Consider the following 21,097-nt stretch of genomic DNA (forward strand, 5'->3'; position numbering starts at 1 on the left):
CATCGACTGCAATGGTGTTACAGAAATGTTGTTGATGTATAAAGTTTGCCATTAAGGCAAAGATGTTTTACCCTTCATGTCCATGTACTGTATATGTGACTTTTGTACTGTAAACAAATGTTTGTATTTCTTTTTGAGTCATAGAGAATAAACCAGGAAGTGTGAGTCCTCCCTCCAAGGGTGATAATAAGAGGATTGTGTTTTTCCTATCATGAGATGAGAGGTTACTTCGTGTTGCATTCTTCAAGGAGTGCAAACTGTGTTATTATTTTTGTTGGAAAGGATCACATTGAAATGCGAGAACGGGCTCTGTCAGGTTATTAATCAAGACATCACCCGCTTTCCAGGGGCCTACGTGCGTTTTAACCCGTGTACAACTATGTGCTGCACTGAAGAAGCTGCGCGCGTGCTCCTAGGACATGACGTTCATCATCAGAGGTAAGTCATCACACAACTCAGTGTGTCACTTTTAGATTCGCCATTCAGAAATACTACTAATTTTTTAGTTGTGGCTCTGGGTCCACTCTGGGTGTGTCTGCTTAGGGCACGTCACGGAAGCCCGTTATCCGGTGGTCGGACTGTGGGAACGGTATAAATCCGCTGTCCGATAGCATGGGAACAGTTTTGACGCGTCCTGTTGCGTGATCTGAGCTCCCGCAGTTTTCCTCAGGAAACACCACCGCCTCCATTCACACACTCAGTCTCGGACCAGCCACAGGAATACACTCATTTTCAGCTTCTGTCAACCTCAGACACAATGAACCTGAAACTTTTCTGCCTCTTATGTGGATTGTATTCGGTTTTGGCCAGAGGTAAGTGCATTATAATTTGGGTTGATGTCAGGTGATTTTTATGATGATGTTTTATATTTAGGCGCAATCTATTAACATGGGTTCACTTTGGCCTTGCCTACAGGTAGCCTAATTGCAGTTTGGCAGACCTTAATTGAATCAGTAAAATGATATGTGAAGAGTGCAGTTTTACATGACCGCTGAATAATGAACGAACACAAAGTCTCAATGAAACCATCAAGTTGCTAATTACTGGCGGCCTTCAGTGGGGCCCTACGTGTGCCGCTGCGCAGATACGCGCGCGAAGGCCTTTCCTGGAGCACGTTTGTTTGGATAAAGGGGACCTCCGTGGCCCGCTGCTGATGCTCTGGCCTCGGATGAATGGACACACATGGGGCGTTATTTCCTGACGCTGATGAGTTTGTCAAATTGTGGTCATGATACAAATAATGGAGAGGTCAGGACCGAGTGTGGAGAAATCCTCTATAGCCGCTACCTCCGCGTAGGAATGCGCTCTTGCTGCTGCTCGGAGGAGATGTGTCAGAGCAACAAAAAAAAATGTAATCAAATGATTGAAAGTAGTTTATGAAAGAGAAAAAACAAATGTCCAAACGTATTGTAATTGCTTTTGAATTGAAAAGTGCAGCCTCCAAATAACTAACCCATAAAATCAGCCTAATCACCAATCTAGTTTCACATATTGCATTTTATTTTAACATTGAATTCAGCTGTTGCATATCTTTTCTGTCCTTTGATCCTCTATAGTTGTTTTTATTCTTTCCTTTCCTTATAGTCTGCTGCAAATAGGCCTACAGTGGTATTTTATCTTCTATAACTTTATAGAAAATAAGAGCTTTGTTTATTTTAATTATGCTTTCTCACAGCGAGTTAACAAAGGACAGCATGTTTTTGTTTTGTTTTTTTGCCAAGTACTTTGCAGCTTGTTGAAAGCAGGAGATGTCTCACTTCCCTTGAGTTTCTCTACTGTTGCACAGTGGCACTAGACACAGTGAAACCCAAGGAAATAGTAAAGGAAGTCCTGGCAGATTGTAGATGTGTTCAATGGGGCATCCACAGGGAACAATGATTCTAGCTGTAAGCTGTGATTATGGACTGTTGTTATAAACATATTTATTGCTGTGTAATTCCCACAATGCCATATGTTTTTAACTGTGTAGTCCACTTTATAAATAGACGAGAGCAGGCGCACTTAAGAAATACTTTCCTGAATAATGTTTTCTTGTTTTTCGGAAGGAAGGGTGGTCTTTATCTCTCATTAATAAACCTTAACTATGGAGTGGAGAAATGTCTACATTTGATAAACAAGAGGGACAGTGCTTACGCATTTCCACTGAGCTGTCAAGTGTGATGAGGCGGGGCTCACACATTTTATTTTAGACTGCGACATGATGTGATTCTTGTCTTTGTTCAATGATGGAGCACATAACCCGTCAAAGACATTAAGGTTTCAGACTAGTATTTTGGGTTGGTTGCACTGGTGCATGGTTTTCTTTTAGGTGCACCACTCATCAAATGTCCCGATTGTCCCCTAAAATGGGTTCAATGTCAATACTTCACCAGTACATGTAATATTTTTGCTATTTCAAATAATTTTCTCATTATACATAATAATTTAATTTGCCAATAATAATATAATGTATTATTTGTGTTGGTTGTTCTCCCATAGGAACAAAAAGAACATTATTAAGACCACTACACTTTACTCTATACACTTATACATATATCCAAATCGCTTTACAACCAATGACTAAATAATGAGCTGCACCCAATACATGTTATAGCTGCACCCACATTGGTCTCAGTTTGGACCTGTGTTTTGTGTGTTGTTTAAGCATTTCTGCAAAATGTACTCTAGACAGAGGCAGAGAAAGGACTTCAGTTGACTCAAAAACACATACTTTTTGTTATGGTCAGTTTTGAACCTATATGCATGACATGACTTTGAATTTCTTTGTCTTGTATAAATAATGTAACCATTTTCTTGTATCATTCTTTAGAGGGAAGGTATAGCTCTCCTGTTCTGGATGGGAAATCTCGACAGCTGCTCCTGAGCACAGACCAAACACTGCTGCTCAACTGCAGGTAGATTTCAGAAACAGAACCAACCAAACTTATCTATACAACTATACGACTGTTTGGTGTGCTAAAATAGCATGACACTAAAACGTAAGGTGAAAGTCATTTACCCATTGTCTGTGTATGTCTGTACGCTAACGCCATAAGTCCATAGATGATAAAGAAATACACTCAAGTTAGTTTATGATCAGGAACTTTTTGCTACGTGTTGACTACACATTTTTATCTTATGATGCCTTTGACAGAGGTCGCTGGAAGCTGACTTGGCTGTTCCCAGATTTGGTCAGTGATCAGGTGCGAGTAGTGAATTCCCGCTGTGGAAGGACCAAGCAGCATTACTGCAGCCATCTGACAGTCAGTCGCACCAAAGCAGGCAACACTGGCCTCTACAGGTGCCGCTATGAGCACCGTCCCGAGAAGGAGACCTCTGTGTATGTTTATATCACAGGTAAGACACTGTTCTACTGCTCACTTTTCACCTCTGTCATTGTTTCTAAGTGCAACTTAAACAGGATACCACGGGTGCTAAATAGAGACCAATGCTGGAGAGCAATTATATTTAAACACTATTTGTAACAACAACACATCCGTCTAAATGACTTTGGCTCAATTCTACGCCCCTCTTCCCCTCTCCCTTCCCTCTAATTCCCTTTTTACTTTCATTTACGTGCTACCTCTGGGCCAGGAATAGCCTGTCACTGAACAACTCTGGTCCGGGCAGTTTCCCAGGGCATCAGCCTTATCTCCTCGCCTCAGCCCTCAGTGAGCATCCTGTGCTGGGGGACAGGCTGGGAGGGGATGTTTCTGTGTCTAGAAGGTGCGCTGTTTGTGTGCGGGACAGCTCTTTAGTATCCAGGGGCACAGGAGGCACAGAGTCTGCCTCCTCCCAGTCCTTGACGCGCGGCGTCTGTGCCAGGCTTACAGATGGGCGGGACCAGGGTCGGAACCACGCCACTGTGCCCCAACGGGACCCTGGGGGCACATCAGTGCTCAGGTCATCATGTCCATGTCAGATAGTGCACCTCCTACACACAGGTCTAAGCACAATTTCAAAGTGAGAGGAGGAAAGCCCTGCTAGTCCTTGGGGTACTTTTGTTCAAATGTTCAGACATTAGCTTTCTTAGAATAACAATAGTAACAAACAATGCTGAGCAACACCCACACCTTTCAATGTCAACAGTCACTGCAGTAGTGAACATGGGAAGGAGCCCGTTTGAACAGGCTGCCTGTTTATCGGCTGGTCCTCGATCCTGAGGACCAGCCGATAAACTTCACAGAGGGAATGTGAAGTGCTGATTCGCTTTTGTGTAGCTTAGATTGGTACTACCAAGTGTTTGTGTTTGTGTATTGTCTGCATGTTTACAGATTTACTGAAGCTTGTCCTCTTATTAAGAAAGTACTCATGTCATTATTTTTCTTGATGTGTCTCTGACCGCAGTGTTTGTGTTTTAGACAGACACCAGCCATTTGTAGAGCATTCTCAGATGAGCCCGTTCGTGCTGTACAAGAAGGATAAAGAACCACTCATCATCCCTTGTCGGGCCACCAGCCCCAATACAACTGCCACACTGGCCAAGGTCAGCTATGTTCTCAGAAGATTAGTGACACCAAACGTGAAAGATGCTATGTTTCAGCTGTACGTTTCTTTCAATAGAAAGCCATTCAATTCATGCACAATCAGGACTCTGGGGATGGGTCTTGAGTGCCCCTTGGCCTCTGTCCAGCAGCACCACTTTGTCGTAGTAAGATCATGCAAGCAACTTCCCTCCTGATACTTTAAACAGCTGCTGGAGGAAGCTGGGGCAGCTCCTGGCCCACACACATCAAAGTCGAAGCATTTTCTTTAATCACAGCTCATCACTGACAGGGCTCCATCTACGTCAATGTGGGACATTGCTATAGACTACAGAAAAAACACAGCTCCGTGCTTTATTACAGCTAAGTAATAAAGCACGGACAGTACATTTTATTGCAGTAGCACAAAGGAACATTTGGTGAATACTTCATACGACCTTTGTGTCACTCTGTGTCACTATAGTGCTTTTCCAGTTGCTTTACAATTTCGTACATTATTCATTCAAACCAAACTTGGTGATGGAAAGCTATGTAAGTAGTAGTCACAGCTGCGCCGTCAGCCCCTCCGACCACCACCAACCACTCACTAACACACTACATTCACCTAGGCTTTCTGGTGTTCCCTGGCGGTCTCCCATCCAAGTCCCAATGGGATCGGGCAAAGCGGTATGGCCAGACTAGTTGTTCTAAAGTGGGCCTACCGTTGTGCTGAGAGTCCATTCACTTTTGAGAGTTTTTCCTGAAAGAATTTCTCTTTTCCTGGATCCTTAAATTTGTAATCCCATCCAAACCAAATCCCAAGTTTCTATTTGCTGCAAACCTGTCAAAGTGAGCTATGGATCTTACATGATTAATATGTAAATCACTTTTCACTACAGCCTTGTATGAAAAGCGTTCTAGAAATAAGTTTTGATTGACTGATTGACATGATCTGAAGAAGATGTTATGGGGACTGTACTGTTAAGTACAGCAATAAACAGATTCAGTACTTTATTGTTTTATTTTTATGACTTTAATCAGAGGAGAATATGTGGAGGGCCCCCCAGCCAGGGGACTGCGGGAGGGTGTGTGTGTGAGTGTGTTCACTCTAGGGGTCCAGAAGGAAATGTGTGTTTGGTAAAAGGCTCTACCTGCTCCCCTGAGAGAGGGCGGACGGCTCCAACATGTCACACAAACTAGTAAACACTTCCTCCAGTCATGTCCAAGAAACAAAATGTGAAGGTCGCTGCACAGCTTGGAGTAACCATACTGGTTTTATTCAAAGGGTTTAAATGTAATGATGTGTTGTTAATGTGTTGAAATATCAAGATTTGACAGTTCCTCATTGTTCTTCATTGACAGTTCCCAAACGGGCCAAGGGTGAGTCCAGATGAGAGGAACATACTCTGGAACAGCACAATTGGTTTCACTATTCGCAGTCCCACCTTCTTTTACACTGGACCTTTCTTTTGTGAGACCTCGGATGCTGGTGTGACTCAACAGTCACGGATATACATCATACATAGAACAGGTCAGTGGACTATTCACAGTACCACAGTAACACTTCTTTATTTATTCTTTAATTTGGATCCCCATTAGCTTCCACACAGTCCACAATGCATATGCCTTTAAAAATATATATGCATTTTCATTATTATTATTTTTTTTAACAGTGAGCAACATCCTGGAAGTGTATCTGAACAGCAGCGGGACAGTGCAGGCTCTGAAAGGGGAGAGACTAGTCCTGAACTGCACTGCCACTGGGGAGTTCAACACCAGGGTCAACATCACCTGGCACTATCCCGGACAGGTCAGGCCTAAACTTCTGTCAAACCTCCAATGGACAGTATTGAGAAGCCTACAACCCAGAGCTCTCAGAAAATCAATTGAGATTGTTTTAATGTATATTTAATGTATAATGTGTATATACATTATCACAGCACTGAAACATGACGCAGTCTGAATGTTCACACAATAAAACTCTTTTTAATTTTCATGCAGAACAACACCTCTCACTCCATCACGAAGAGGATCCAGAGACACAGAACCCATGTGCTGTTCTACAGTCTCCTGACTATTCCCAAACTGCAGCGCTCAGACCGAGGCCAGTACACCTGCCGCGTGTCCAGTGGAGACAAAGCCAAACAGCAGAAAGTGGCAGTCACCATTTATGGTTACTATTCAATTTATTTATAATTAAGTAAAAAAATACAAGAAATAGATAATACTACTCACACTGGAATAATCTGTGCTCCTATGAACTATACTTTGAAGCATGTGTCTGAATGTCAGAGAAGCAGCAGGGCTTTCTGAATGCAAATGACCCCTCACGACTCTCACTTTGCCCTCGAATTTTTTTTATTGTCTGTAAGATTGCAACGTGAGAAGAGAGTTAGAGTGAAATTTGAAAGTTGACAATCAACTACCACCTCCTCTTCTCCTGATTGAGACCAGAAAAACTGACGAGAAAACCACTGTTAGATGAGGAGAGTTCCTCCTTCCTCACTTGCAAACTTGTCTCATTGGTCAAAGTGATAGCCCTGGGATTCTGATTAGTTGCCGAAATCAGCAAAGGGAGGGACTTCAGAAAAATATTATTTAATATTACTCACTTTCAGATTTTAGACCCAGTTGGTCAATTATGCGCAATTTATTAAATTACTAAAACATTTAAACTTACAGACTATCATTTTAAAGAGGGGGTATTATGTTTTTTTCAATCACATAGCACCAGTCTATATCACACTACAATGATGACCAAACCTTCTGTTGGTCTGTCAATGCAGTAAATTAGAATGACTGCCTTGTATAAAATTGCTCTCTCAAAATGGCTGTATGTCTTGAAATAGGCCTCTGTCTCTTTAAGAACCTCTGACCCTTTCCGACACGCCCCCTCCACACGCTGTCTGTGGCATCAGTGGGGAGGGGGTTCTGCTGAGGAGCAGTGGTTGGTTACTCGGCTGGTGACGAAAGCTCGGAGGCGTCTCCAGGAGGTGGGGGCGTTCCTAGGAGGACTCAGGCATAGCTATCCCTAAAATGGCTGCCATCAGAGTTTTTACAGATTATTCAAAAATACGTTAATGTGCCAAGGCAACACTTCAGGCATGTTTTTATTGAGGGAATGACATAATAACATGATGTAAAGCTTGAAAAAGTCAATTTTGCATAATACCCCCCTTTAAGTGTAAGCAAGAAGTAGGCGTGTCATTGTGGTCCTGGTCCCTCCTCTAGGAGGTGCCAGAGATTTTTAAAAAGCCTCTAGGTTTTGCGTATAACAAGTCTTACTTCTGAAGACACGAGTGAGAAGAAGCTTCTGAAGATAAAATTGACATTAGTCCGATACTAAAAAATCTCTACTATGTCACATAATTCTGAGATAATAACGAGAGCCTACACAAACATGTGAAGTATGTCATTGTGTTTTTACAGATCACCCATTCATCCGTCTCAAACCCAGACATGGTTGCTTGATAGAAACAGAAGCGGGACAGAAGTCTTACAAAATCTCTCCCAAACTACGAGCGTTTCCTGTCCCAGAGGTCATGTGGTAAGGCAACACTCTATTTGACTCTATTTATAAAGTAGTGTAAATAAGCTTGTCGAGGTAAACAGAACCAATATAGCCACAAACTGTTTCAAAAAGTAGCCATCTTCTCTTGGATGACAGGTGAATTAATACTCATTGTAGTGTGCAGTAGCCTTTGCCCTTTAATATAGGGTTAACATTGCCCTGTAATTTGCCAGGTTAAAGGATGGCAGACTGGCAGCAGAGCAGTGCTCCAGGTATCATATAGAGGGATACTCCCTGGTTATTCGAGATGTGGCCGAAGAAGATGCTGGAAAATACACCATTCTGGTACGAAACCAGGAACATGGACTTTGTCATAATCTGACTCTCACTCTGGAGGTCAAAGGTGAGTGTGGCTTCATTGTCCTGATATTGTCCTGCAGTGAGTCCCATCTGATTTGCCTGGTTTGGTTTGCCCCACAGTACGACCTCAAATTGGGGAGAAAGCAGTGTCATTACAGGACCCTGGTCCTGTCCCACAGGGGAGTAGACAAGCATTGCACTGCACCTCACATGGTATCCCTCCACCTCATATGCACTGGTCCTGGCACCCCTGCCCTCCAAAAGGCCTGTAAGTACACCATTCACCAGTGCTCAGAGTGATTAACATGTAAGCACACACATAAATATCTCTTTTAACTTTATTGAACATGTATTCAAGTTAACGAAATACAAGTGCCCAAACACGAGACCATAGTACTTCAGCCCCAGACATTTGCTTGTACAGTGTTTGTGTGTGATTTTGAAAGTGGACAATATGTTTTGTCTATTTCAGCGTGAGTTCAGACAGAGCTTCCTCTTGAACAGATCCCTTTCATGTTCATCTCTGTGTGAAGCCTGTGTGAGAGTCTAATCACTTCTCTGAACCTTTTCCTTCTGTTTATTCTCATTTCTTTTCTATATGTTGGTTTGAGTGGACTTAAGTGAGTGGACGTGTGGACATTAACACACACAGTGCAGTCTAACTTCAACAATCAAAACAGCGTACTTAAGAAGGAACTATGCTCTTAGGCACAACTGGATTTAGTGCGTTTCCTGCGCATGCCACAGTGAAAGAGTATTGTGTATAATTGAGATGTCACATCCTGTGATGACTTTATACAGGTCACAGACATACAGCACACAGTATGTAAGAGATGTTTTCTTAAGAAAAGGCACAACCCTAAGTGTAGGGACAGTCGCTCCGTCAGGCTGCACACTCACATATGGACAACTTCTCAAGGAGTCTCTTGGCAAAAACATGACTTGCGCTACTCTTGAAGGTCACACCTGTATTGTGTTGCTCCGGTCAGAGTCATAAAGGTTAAGTGTGACCTTAGAGCCGCACAGGACCGACCACACGCTCAAGAGCCAGTGACATCATCACTGTAATTGACCCCTGGCCCCTACTTTAGGCTGGCGCCATGCCTTCAGTCTTTCATCTTTAGTACCGACAATCATAAGCACAGTACAGTAGCAGGATTGTAATACTGCCTGTTATCACGTAACCTCAGGATAAAATAACTTTTTCTTTGGGCAAATCCTTCCTGCCACAAAAACAGAAATGTTCACATTTTAACATGCATTTAATGTATGCATTTAATATGTACTGATTTAATTAATAAGAAGTGGTGAGAAAAATACAGCAGTGCAGACTGTTTTTTGTAGAGTATGAGTTTTTGGCTGGATCCTGACTCAGCCCTTGTTCTTTGCAGCATGGCTGCACCACAAGCCTGACGCCGCAGTGGAGGAGGCCCAAAGGCAGTGGACCGTCTTGGGCCAGGCTGAGGAGCCTTGTGCCTGGGAACTGCAGCACTCTTATCTGGCCCAGGCAGGAGGCGCAATGGGCTTCCTGTACAAAAATCAGAGCGTTTTCCTCTCGTTGTTTGGCTTCCTCTTCGATGCAAGACGCTTCCCAGCAGCATGATTGTCCCTTCTTCTTCAAACGTGGCACAGTCCGCTTCCTCAAGAGCTTGATCTATTCTGGAGAGCCCCACCACCCACTCCTGCTCTGCCCCCGCATACCTCAGCACCAGCCTCCCCTCCAGCCGCCTCACCTCTGTCCAGTAGAAGAGCTCTGTCCTGCTGCCCCTGCCACTGCTGCTCACACTGACGCTCTGAGACCCACTGAGACTGAACACTGCTGAGCAGTGAGGACCGAATGCACTCGAGGAACACTATTCATAGTTATTTATTTATTCTCTTTGGCCCGGTCTCAGTCAAATCCCTGTCACTTCACAAACGTTTGAGCCAGACAAAGTGCAATTGCACCCATGACCCACATTTCTGGAGCTGCTTTGCCTTGTGTCCTACAGTGGTACTATAACGGGTGCTTGAACTGCTTATGTGCCCAGATCTGGTTCTGAGATCCACAAAAGCTGTGAGTTTATAAAAAAAATTGTAGCCAGCGGAAGTGTGCTCGCTTGAGCAGGAGGGAGGACAAGCTTGTGTTCACTACGGGATGCCAGCAGTTCTCTATTTAAAGACTGTTGGTCCAAAGATACCTACTATGTAGGAAGTCTCCCAGACCCGAGACTGTCATTGTCCAATGTTGTCAAGTTTTGTTTTTATCATGTGCTTTAAATAATGTTAGTATAACAGCTTTGGTCTTTGTAAAGTGTAAACCTGCCAAATGCATGTGTATTAAGCCATTGTATGAAGTGAAAGACATGTGTGCATGTGTGAATGCATGTGAACGTTTTACGGGTGACTCTCACTGTGATGTACTTCTATACAGATCCAATGAGTAATATATGAGTCTAATATTTAATAATTTTATACAACTAACTTACATTCAACACATTGTATGAAACATATTGTTTAAAATGTAATATCATTGGGAGTGTGTTGCATTAAACATTTGCTCATACTTACTTGTTGGTTCATATGTGGTTATTTTTGGGCTTGAGACAGGGCCGGACAGGGACAGCGTAGACTATTTCAGGCACTTGACGTAAAGGAAAGGAAGGAATTACCCCCCTTGATTCACAAATAGCCTATTCCTTCTTCCTGGTCTAAATCATGTCAGGCACATGGTGTGAAAGTGTGTGTCTATGTTTCATTTCTTACCACTTTAATGTCTAACTACTTTCAGTTTTAATCTAACTATGGACTTCTGTCCCAACCTCTTTGTGTGTGAGTTTTCCTTGGAAGCCTGAGTTTGGGTGAGTTTGTCTGTGGGCATTTTGTGCCTGAGATGATCTGATGTGTACCAGAGGAGGAACAGTGCTCAGGGATCAAGGAGAGAGGACAGAGACAGACTTATTACCTGTATAATAAAAATACTTCAAATTCCACGGTGGGAGTAAAAGTAATTTTTACTTCCTCACAATTTAGATGTAAATATATTGTTGGATATTTTGTAGCCAGTAGCTCAAATGACCTTATTTATCTCTAGACAGACAGATATTATTATGTAATAATTAATAATACTGCTGTTCAAAAATTGATTTCATAAACAGCAGTGTGTGGTATGAGCAGTCAGTCATTTTGTGAATGCAAATCTAAAGAGGGTGCAGTGCTTGCATAAGCCCAAGTTCCCACAGTGACTGGTGCGTAATCTATAGATTTAGACTTGTGAGAGAACGACAGGAACTCTTGTCCTGGAAATGTGGGATGATTTGTTCTGAATAGAAGGAAGTCCATGCACAAAATGACAATAGCACCTCAGCGTCCTCCAGAGATGAACAATCAGGCATTACATGGACTCCAAAGATTGACCATTGTCAGTGCAGAGGACAGAGTGGAAGGATGTTTTATAAAATCACTGCAGGATGATGAGGAGTCATGTGTGGGATAGTGTCAAAATATCAAACAGTGATGATCAAGGGATGTGAGGGTTCCCTCCTGCTGAGCCCCTGTCCCAGCTGTGAAGCTTGTGTCAACACAGCTGACCTGTCCCTGCTGCAGGTGTGAGTGTCCCCCGTCCTCCGCTCTGTGGACAGAAGTGACAGCGGGACAGACAGGCACTTCAACACAAAACCACATCCTGAGTGTTTCACACCATCACCAAGTGCTCCAGGGCAAGAACAAGGTGAGAGTCTTAGGTACAACAGAAAGTTCTGTAATGTTTTCACACTGTTGCCCTTTGGGTTGGAATTGCATACTAATTAAATATATACATATATAAAGCTGTCCTCTGTTGTCCCTGAATGGCTCCATTAAATGAATGTCTGCCATGGCAAAGGTAAAGCACAGTTTTTAGGTGCGGATGTTTGTGCTGCAGACGGTGGGGGTCCTGACTGTGGCAGAGGCCTTTGTGTCGGGAGTGTATCGCTGTGTCGCATCCAACTCTGTGGGCACTGACCACCGGGACATCCACTTCTACATCACCGGTCAGCCATACTCACACACATCTGTGTCGACTTAACTTTGCACAGTCACAGCAATACATCTGTCATTGAGATGGAGCTGAATGAAAACCTGTACGTGCTCTTTGTGCACACTCACTGTGCTCCTGAACATGGAGCTGCTCTGAGCAGCACGAGCAAAACCGGAACCAGCCCCTTATCGGCCCACTTCCCTGTGCTCACTTCCTTGGACTGGCAGCTCACTTTATTTCGGGAGCCTTGGGGTGTTCAGTAAAGATAAACACTTTCTGCCATCAGGAAACTCGAGTTGTTTCCATGGGAAGTGTCAAATGGCTTACGTAAATAAAACCTTTTCACTGTATTTTTTTGTGCCTCCAAAACCCCTGCTGCCATTTTAGCTGAATCAGCTCCAAATGTTCTGAAAGTGTCAAGCAATCAGATGTGCCTATGCTTTTATGTAGATGTGATGGGAGGCTTCGGTGTGGCCCAGGTGGAGGAGTCCAGGGAAGGCGGGGACCTGCACCTCACCTGCAGAGCCAGCAGACACCTGTATAGCATCTTGTCCTGGCAACAGATGCATAGCAATGTCTCTGTGCAGACTCATCTCTCTGTGGGACAGTACTCCAGCTCTTTAGTGCTGCTTCGTCACAACCTGAGTACCTCAGACTCCGGAGTGTACAGGTGCTCAGCCCTCCATCTGTCTACAGGACAGCAGGCACATCTGGACATACGGGTCAACGTATCACGTAAGTATCTGCAGTTATTACTACAATCACAAGTACTGCTTCTCCCTTAAATTCAAAGATTTAAGGGAGAATCTTCCTTTTCCCAACCAATCCTTTATCTCATGAGCCACGAGAAAGCGTCATTGATGTGTAATGCATCCTGCTTACTAAACTTGTTTTCTATGCATTCTCTGAAGCACACTTACATGTAAATAAACAAACAACTTCAGAGTTTTTGAGAGCTGGGTCCCCTGCACTTCCTGGGGCCGCACCCTGTCTTTGCTCCGCGTTCGGGCCCCGAACCTCTTTCACGTGGGAATGAGTGCTACTCAGGAGGAAAAGCTCACAATGGCACTTCCCACAATGCCACATTTACAGGCCCCTGCATAGAGCTGCGCGAACAATCCACCAATCAGACAGTGTCAGGTCCCAGTCCCACACACAATCATCATTGTTGTCCAGGAGGAAGATAGAACAACAATCTGACGCCTTGCTTAAGTGACTTTTCTTTTACTGCTGCTCTATTCAATCAGCCCCGCACTTCCTCCCATGGGACCCCTACAAAGACCTATGAGAAAGAGGGGCGCACTGACAGTCAGGGGACATCACAAGAAACACATTCAGTGGGAGGATGACAAATAACTAATGTAACAAGTGGGGAACAACCTGTTACAAACAAAATACTACATCGTCACTGCTTTTACAAATTCCATTGTGTCAGGGCCCGGCAGAGTGTGAATGCCCGCTGAGTCACTGGCCAGGATTGGACGAAACTATGTCACCACCAGCTTATTGTCCACCAGTGGCACCCGTCCAAAGCGCTGCAGTGTTGCTTCATCACTATTTCTTTTATTGTCGCAGGTCCCCAGAGTCAGCAATCTATTTTTGTTCTCTGTTGTGGACATTACGTATTTGTTATCAACTCTAGCGCTAAGTTCAGTCCAACTGAATTCCAAGCAATTATTAACACATGTTTATGAATACAAATGATTTCTGCATCTTATGCTATCCTGCAGGTCATGTGTTTGGGCTTTGATGCATTTGTTTTCTTTCAGTGTTGGAGCCTCCCGTGCTCCTGGAAAATTTGACCGACAGAACAGTAAACTCCAGTAGTTCTGTGATGCTAAAGTGTGTATCTCGTGGGGTGCCACGTCCAGCACTCACGTGGTTTAAAGAGGAAAACGCTCTGCTTCAAGGTTCAGGTGAACAAATCAAGCCACATGGTAATCAGTTACTTCAGTCACCCTTTGAAGAAATTGTATCTCACGAGTAGTTTCATCACACGCTAACTTTTGCCTTAAGTAACAGTATTCTTACCTGAGTAACTCTTCCCACCGTGGGTAAGTGTAGTGACAAAAGTTCATGTTAATGTATTGACCGTATTTAGCACCGCCCACTTTTGTTGTTAAAGCATTTCCCATCTGTGTCTCTACCCTCCTCAGTTTAGACGAGACTTTGTTTCTCTCACATTTTGCAGGTATTGTGATCTCCCCAGAGGATGGTACTCTCCACATTGATCGGATCACGGAGGAGGACCAGGGCCTGTACACCTGCAAAGCCACCAATGAGAGGGGCTCGGCACAAAGCTCCGCCCACATATGGGTCCACAGTGAGTGTTGGCCCACAAAGAACGACAAACATGGTTAATTATTTTGTTTGTAGCAATAGCTTCATGTTCTAGACTAGAATCCGATGACATAGAGTATAGAGGGCGCTGAACTATGTGAGCATTTTTGTTGTATTTGTACAGACCCAGTGAGTATAGAGATATTAACCATAAATCAGGTAAAAATCTGCTATAAATACATAGCAAACACCAACATCAAGTTCCGACCTGGCCACCAACTCCGTATTGAAACTCTATAGAGTTGCTCCTTAAAGCCAAGAGTGTGAGCGTCTCAGTGCGCCCCCATTGTGCGGATGCTGTTCCTGGTCCAGCCCTGACGACGAGGGCCTGAGCATGTGTTGTTGTGTTCTGATTCTTCAGGAAGGAACAAGTCTCCCACTTTTATTTCCTGTGGAAATTGCAGAGCCTGAATCTCCAAGTGAACAGCTCTTAAGCTGAGAATATTTCAAGTTATTAAATGGAGATAAATAATTTGCTAACTTTCTTTTTTACAATATATGACACATTAAACATTATGAAATCATACATAATCTTTTATATCAAAAGATCATTCAGAAATCCATAATGGGGGTTTGTTATTGTAAAAGCAGCATGTATTTCCAGGTGTCCCACAGTTTTCCTTCCTGGAGGTCCCGGCTTTGACCTGCACCTGCGTCGCAGCCTTGCTTCTCTGGCTCTTGCTCATCCTGCTCATTCGCAAAGTAAGACAGGTAACAAATCATTTTAACTTTTACCTCTCTATCTTTATCCATACGCATTTGTCAGTATAGAAATATTGAGGTTCATTAGACATGATTAACAAGGGGACACACATTCCTCGGCGAGCTACATGTTGCCACGTCTGCTCTGCTCTGGACTGCGTCATCAGACTCTCCAATCAACCACGCAATCTCATGCCACATCTGTGCATATGGCAAGGCAGTTCCAGTGTCTTGCCCAAGGACACAAAAACAGCACAGGCCAAAGCTGGATAACCACTAAGCCCCTGGTATTCCCTCATGGTCTCACATCATGGCATGCCCAAGGTGGTATGACAGCAACTTAAACTAGACTTACTTACTTTTCTACTATTCTAAGCACCAAGTGTTTACGACAACTTAATATTTACATAAACATGTTTCTCTCTAGAACTCGAGCACAAAGCCAGAGTACCTGTCTATCATCCTGGACCTCGGTGACGGGCCTCTCGCTGAACAGTGTGAACGGCTGCAGTACAATGCCAACCAATGGGAGTTCCCTAGGGAGCGCCTCAAATTAGGTGCGCATTTTTTCATGGTTCATCGGGGCTAAGATGGGCTTTTGGTGTGTCTGAATAACTTTGGGAATGCGCTGGCGATGTGGATGCAGGGAGGCGCGTCTGAGATGATCCAAGCAGATACCAAACTTTTCTCAAAGCTCTTATCTGATATTATGGGGAGTTGCTCTCGGTTATCAGGCTCAGTGATGAACTAATCAGCTGGTCCAGGGGATGCAGGAGGCGTGTTTACTGTCGCTAATCAGCGGCCATTCACCAACATAGGCCCTTCAGTCTGGGCTTATCGCATGTTTAGGTGGAACAAACTAATGACACTGAATTTAATATAAACTGACAACAAAAGCACTCATTGATGCAGTGGATTCAGGAAGTTTTAAAGCCCCATGTTTAAATATGTTAGTATATATAAGACTGTGAATGTTCTTTAATTGTCTTATTTTTCTAATCTGCACTCGGGCTTATTTAGAGGCTGTACCCTTCTACCCTATCACTGATGCAAACTGTGAGATGTCATCCCATGTCATACCGCTAGACATCATGGGATTAGCAGCAATAATAAACCTATGTAGATTTTAAAAGGCAAAATACTGGAGTTATTGTTCATATTAAATCACTTGGGCACCACAGTGTAGATGTATTTACCAGTAGTAGCTCAATAGCTAATGGAGTTGTTCCATAGCTTTTTTGTCCTCTTTTTACACTGTTTTTATCTATCAGTCTATGCAAAATGTATGCGAACAGCTGCAAAGATGGTGGATCACCATGGAATTTCCCGAACTCTATACAGTACGAGTACTTAGCCGCTGTAATGTCTTGATTCACAGGGAAAGCCTTGGGCCGTGGAGCGTTTGGTAAAGTGGTCCAGGCCTCGGCGTTTGGCATAGACGGTGGTGGAGCCAGCTGCAGGACTGTGGCTGTTAAAATGCTCAAAGGTAAAATAGATTAAAATGCAAGTTAAAGGCACTATACCTGATTTTTTTTTCTTCTTTTTTTTAATTAATGGAACGAAATTTGTTTTGTTTATTGGTATATTGTAAACCCAGATATTTGTGGGGTAAACACTTTGCCTCTAATTATAAAGCATTTGGAACAACTGCATAACCTTGCAGATGAGTTTTCTCGCATTAACCCTGAAAAGTGACCCTGCAAGTTGTGCCTACAAACTTGTCACTGTGAAGAATTCAGATGCTACAAATATGTTAGAAAACACAACTGACGTTTTAATTTAGTGCCTCCTCTTTAATTGTTTGTTATAATAAAAATAATAATAAAAAAAACAACACAGGTATAGTTCCTTTAAGTTATTTAGCCCAATTGAGGAAGCTTCAAAATGACACTTTACTATGTGGCCACTAGAGGGGGCCACTGTCAATGAACACAAAGCTCTTTTGACTGAGCTGAAGATCCTCAACCACATTGGAAACCATTTAAATGTGGTAAACCTACTGGGGGCCTGCACAAAACCAGGAGGTATGTTTTACACTTTATTTAAAAGTATCACCTCCATGTATTTGTTTTCATTTTCCTGTGTTGTGTCTGTTTCCAGGACCTTTAATGGTCATTGTTGAGTTTTGCCGCTTTGGGAACCTGTCTATCTTTCTCAAAACTAAACGAAGCGTGTTTGTGGACTACTCAGTAAGATCTATTTGATTATTGTCAACGTAACATGTATATTACTGCGGCAACTTGAGACAAACATTTCCAAGCAATATTACATGGCCACTTGTAATTCACACATGCATACATACTCAAGCTTGTGGTTATGGTTCCTCCAGACCCTTACAAAACTGTCCACTTCTGCAATCACTTTGACGCTAAATGTTTATCTTCACTGAAACAGGGCCTCCTCTTCCTTATTTTGTCGCCCCTAACAAAAAAAACTTGAATGTTGTTTTCACACCTATAGGCACTTCTCAAAAAAATGACTGCAATGATTACACGATAAGCAAAAATAACCTGTTTTTCTGGTTGTTGTTAGTTTGATTAACAATTGATTGTGTTCATTTTCAGCTGTTTTACAGTGAAGAATCTAAATCTTTTGGCGATGCACTTCACAGACAAGAAGTCACCTTTGATCTCAAACCTAAAAACACAGATGGTAAGAGTCAACCCCAGGCTTCCCCTGTGTCATTACACTACAAAGTGGAAAACATGACATCTTTTTATTCTTTCATGCAGAGCAAAAAACAGTCCTAAATCCTCCTTTATTCCTGGAAGATCTCATCTGCTTCGGCTTTCAGGTGGCCCGAGGAATGGAGTTTCTAGCTTCACGCAAGGTGCTTCCCTACAAAGACTATTGAACACACAGTGTAACATTATGCATGTATATTGAGATGCTTTGTCTATCAGTGCATCCACAGAGACCTGGCAGCCCGAAACGTGCTGCTGTCAGATAATAAAGTGGTGAAGATTTGTGACTTTGGGTTGGCCAGAGACATCTACAGGGATCCAGATTATATCCGCAAAGGTGATGTAAGTATTCACCTGTGCTTCCTGTTTCTCACAATGAAACTTGATGTGATGTTAGGTGCAGTTAGTGGCTAATGCTGGAGCAACTAAAATGAAATGTTCAAGCGAAACTTTTGAGAGTCCCAGTCACTCTCAATTCCTCTTTGTCGTATCCTCGAGACTTGAGTACATTTCTTGTAGTGATAATTTTCAGACCCTGAACATTGTTATGATGTTGAATTACACAAACCTTCTTTCTATGTCCTGGTGGACTGAAGGCTCGTCTGCCCCTGAAGTGGATGTCTCCAGAGTCCATCTTTGACAAAGTGTTCACCACTCAGAGTGACGTCTGGTCCTATGGCGTCCTGCTGTGGGAGATCTTCTCTCTGGGTACAAAAAACAAAGCCATTTCATTGTTTAGTTCAAAAGTGTAATAAATAAATTGTCCACTTTCATGCACTGTCCAGGAGCGTCTCCGTACCCTGGGGTTCACATCGATGAGGAGTTCTGTCATCGGCTCAAAGCTGGAACAAGGATGAGAGCGCCCGAATACAGCACGCCTGAAATGTCAGTCTTTACTTTGACAAAGAACAATTCTTATCCACAGATGCAGGGCTAAAGGGCTAATCTGGCTGTTGCAGATTATCAGAATATAAGCGTTGGTGGTCAATCAAATGAACTCATATATAGGCACGTGGGAATGGTCAATTCTCTTAAAAGGGCAATTATTGACCAGTTATATTGGCCGACGTGTCTGTATAAAAGCTGACCTGGTCTCACATTCTTCCTCAGCTTTTCCCTTTAATATATGTTATTGTTGTTCTGGCAAAACTGAACATTTATATTTTAGTGATTAGGTGCATGGTTTTAGCCTTATGAGTCTGTAGAATGTGAGCAATGTCATCTGAAACCCAGCCAGATAAAAGTTCAAGCGAGTTCACGCTCACCTTGGGACTATAGTGTAATATCCTAAAATACAATCTGATTTCATTGAGGTTCAAACATGGGGGGCTTTGAAATGAAACAATATGCCCGCTTTTGTGCACAGTTACAGCACAATGCTGGCCTGCTGGGAGCCCCGCCCGTCAGACCGACCCACCTTCAGTGACCTGGTGGAGACTCTGGGTGACCTCCTCCAGGCCCGTGTCCTGCAGGTCAGCGCTGCTCCACGAATCGAAATATGTCTACGTCGTAAAGTATGGAAGTCTGGAATATTAACCTTTCTTTTCAAAAATGCAGGTTGGGAAAGATTATATCCCCCTTGGGACATTCAAGACAGGGGACATAAATGGCAACAAATGTCTTAAGGAAAATCCACTGGCTGTAACTAATCTGAGGTAATGCCTAGTTTAATGCTCCCATCTCCTCCTCAAAAACACTTGTTGGTTCTCCTTCTCTTTCTAGTCCAGACACCAGTTTTTTCCAGTCAAAGTCCATATGTTTTAGAAAATAGGGCTGAATTACTCTTTTTCTTTTCCATGAATAGGAATATAATGTAAAACAGTGGCGTTTCCAGGCTGTAATCAGTTGGGTGACAAGTTGGGGCACTTATTTAGTTATGCTTGAATGGCACAAGGAACTGGACATTTTTTTCGGTTTTCCACAAAATAGTATATGAGAATTAAACATCAAGTTACATGTTTGAAATGTAAGTGTTAGTTTGTGGGTATTTGTGCTCATTTCCACACATTTGTTATGGTTTATAATGATCTCATTAGTATGAGATAATGAGAAATTGACATATTATTTCTGTTCTGTTCTTATAGTTACATGAGGGGTATGCACATGCTGCAAACATTTGAGGAACCATCGTTTGAGGAGCCGACAAGCCCTGATGTAAGCAAAACTTCTGCAAAAATTTGATGGCACGAGATAAACGCCACCATAGTGCATATATGTGGGGTTTTCACAGGAAGAGCAAGGTGACAGTGGCATGGTCCTGCCCTCAGAGGAACTGTGGTGTTTGACCCAAAATAACGGCACGAAACTCAGCAGGTGACAACCGATCTTTTTTTAAGTGTCAGCAGGAAATCACCTCTGAAAATTTTGCATGCTTTTGTAAACATTTGGCAGCTTGAAAAGTCCATAAACGTTTTCTTCTTTTCAAGGTTCATAAGCTTCACCAAATGTCAGACCAAGCATGTGCCCCTCTTGAACAATGACAGCACACATGTCCACGGCGATGGCTCACCTCCACAAAACGACAATTCTGAATTTCTTTGCCCTTCTTTCTAGCAGAATGATCTGTGTGAACCACCCTTTTCACGAGCAGCTATCTATCATCTAAAGGAGTTACTCATATCAAGTATATTCACCAAGTATTTAGCCTTAGATGCTTTTTGTACGGGTACCACTGAGCTTGTAAGTCGGAGTGCTCCTGCTTTAGGACCTCTTACAGCTTTTGTATGCTGGAAACTATATATTTATTTTAAGTACATTTAATCTGTAAGTCATAGTACATACTTTTGTGTCATGCTTGTTTTAGCTTAAAGCCATACTGTGGAACATTCCTGGTTACATGTTACTGCACAATAGCAAATGAACCATTGTAAAGAGCCAAAGCATTTGGACGAGGATGTATTTAAACTTCCTGTTTGGCTACCTATAGTCAAAGCAAAGCAGCAGTATCTCCATGGAGACGAGCTGAAGATGTAAACTTTGATGGGAGCAGGACAAGTCTGGTCTGAGGGGAGTCGAGCACGCTAACAGTAAATGGTTTTCGAGGTAAATTTCACCAATAAAA

The 21,097-nt window shown here is 43.0% G+C and overlaps 1 protein-coding gene across 1 annotated transcript; it reads left to right on the plus strand.

The window, feature by feature from the left end:
* Nucleotides 1-504: 504 nt before the first annotated feature.
* flt1 (fms related receptor tyrosine kinase 1) lies at nucleotides 505-21,075 on the plus strand. Its single transcript, XM_079576607.1, has 30 exons — nucleotides 505-812; nucleotides 2,810-2,894; nucleotides 3,134-3,336; nucleotides 4,341-4,465; nucleotides 5,805-5,973; nucleotides 6,116-6,252; nucleotides 6,444-6,615; nucleotides 7,872-7,989; nucleotides 8,187-8,356; nucleotides 8,434-8,581; nucleotides 11,899-12,022; nucleotides 12,215-12,323; nucleotides 12,761-13,045; nucleotides 14,080-14,226; nucleotides 14,502-14,633; nucleotides 15,255-15,361; nucleotides 15,780-15,909; nucleotides 16,731-16,838; nucleotides 17,263-17,376; nucleotides 17,453-17,541; nucleotides 17,917-18,004; nucleotides 18,085-18,182; nucleotides 18,256-18,378; nucleotides 18,633-18,744; nucleotides 18,822-18,921; nucleotides 19,403-19,508; nucleotides 19,594-19,691; nucleotides 20,121-20,190; nucleotides 20,267-20,349; nucleotides 20,463-21,075. Exons 1-30 carry the CDS (start codon nucleotides 758-760, stop codon nucleotides 20,587-20,589), a joined length of 3,732 nt encoding a protein of 1,243 aa, XP_079432733.1. The 5' UTR covers nucleotides 505-757; the 3' UTR covers nucleotides 20,590-21,075.
* The last annotated feature ends 22 nt before the right edge of the window (nucleotides 21,076-21,097 follow it).

Source organism: Gobius niger (genome assembly GCF_951799975.1).
Source record: "Gobius niger genome assembly, chromosome: 18".
Lineage (NCBI taxonomy): Eukaryota > Metazoa > Chordata > Actinopteri > Gobiiformes > Gobiidae > Gobius > Gobius niger.

Coding starts and splice junctions, on each gene's coding strand:
- flt1 (XM_079576607.1), top strand. CDS start 758: ATGAACCTGAAACTTTTCTGCCTCTTATGTGGATTGTATTCGGTTTTG. Junction 3,337..4,340: donor TGTGTATGTTTATATCACAG/GTAAGACACTGT, acceptor TTTGTGTTTTAG/ACAGACACCAGCCATTTGTA. Junction 4,466..5,804: donor CAACTGCCACACTGGCCAAG/GTCAGCTATGTT, acceptor CTTCATTGACAG/TTCCCAAACGGGCCAAGGGT.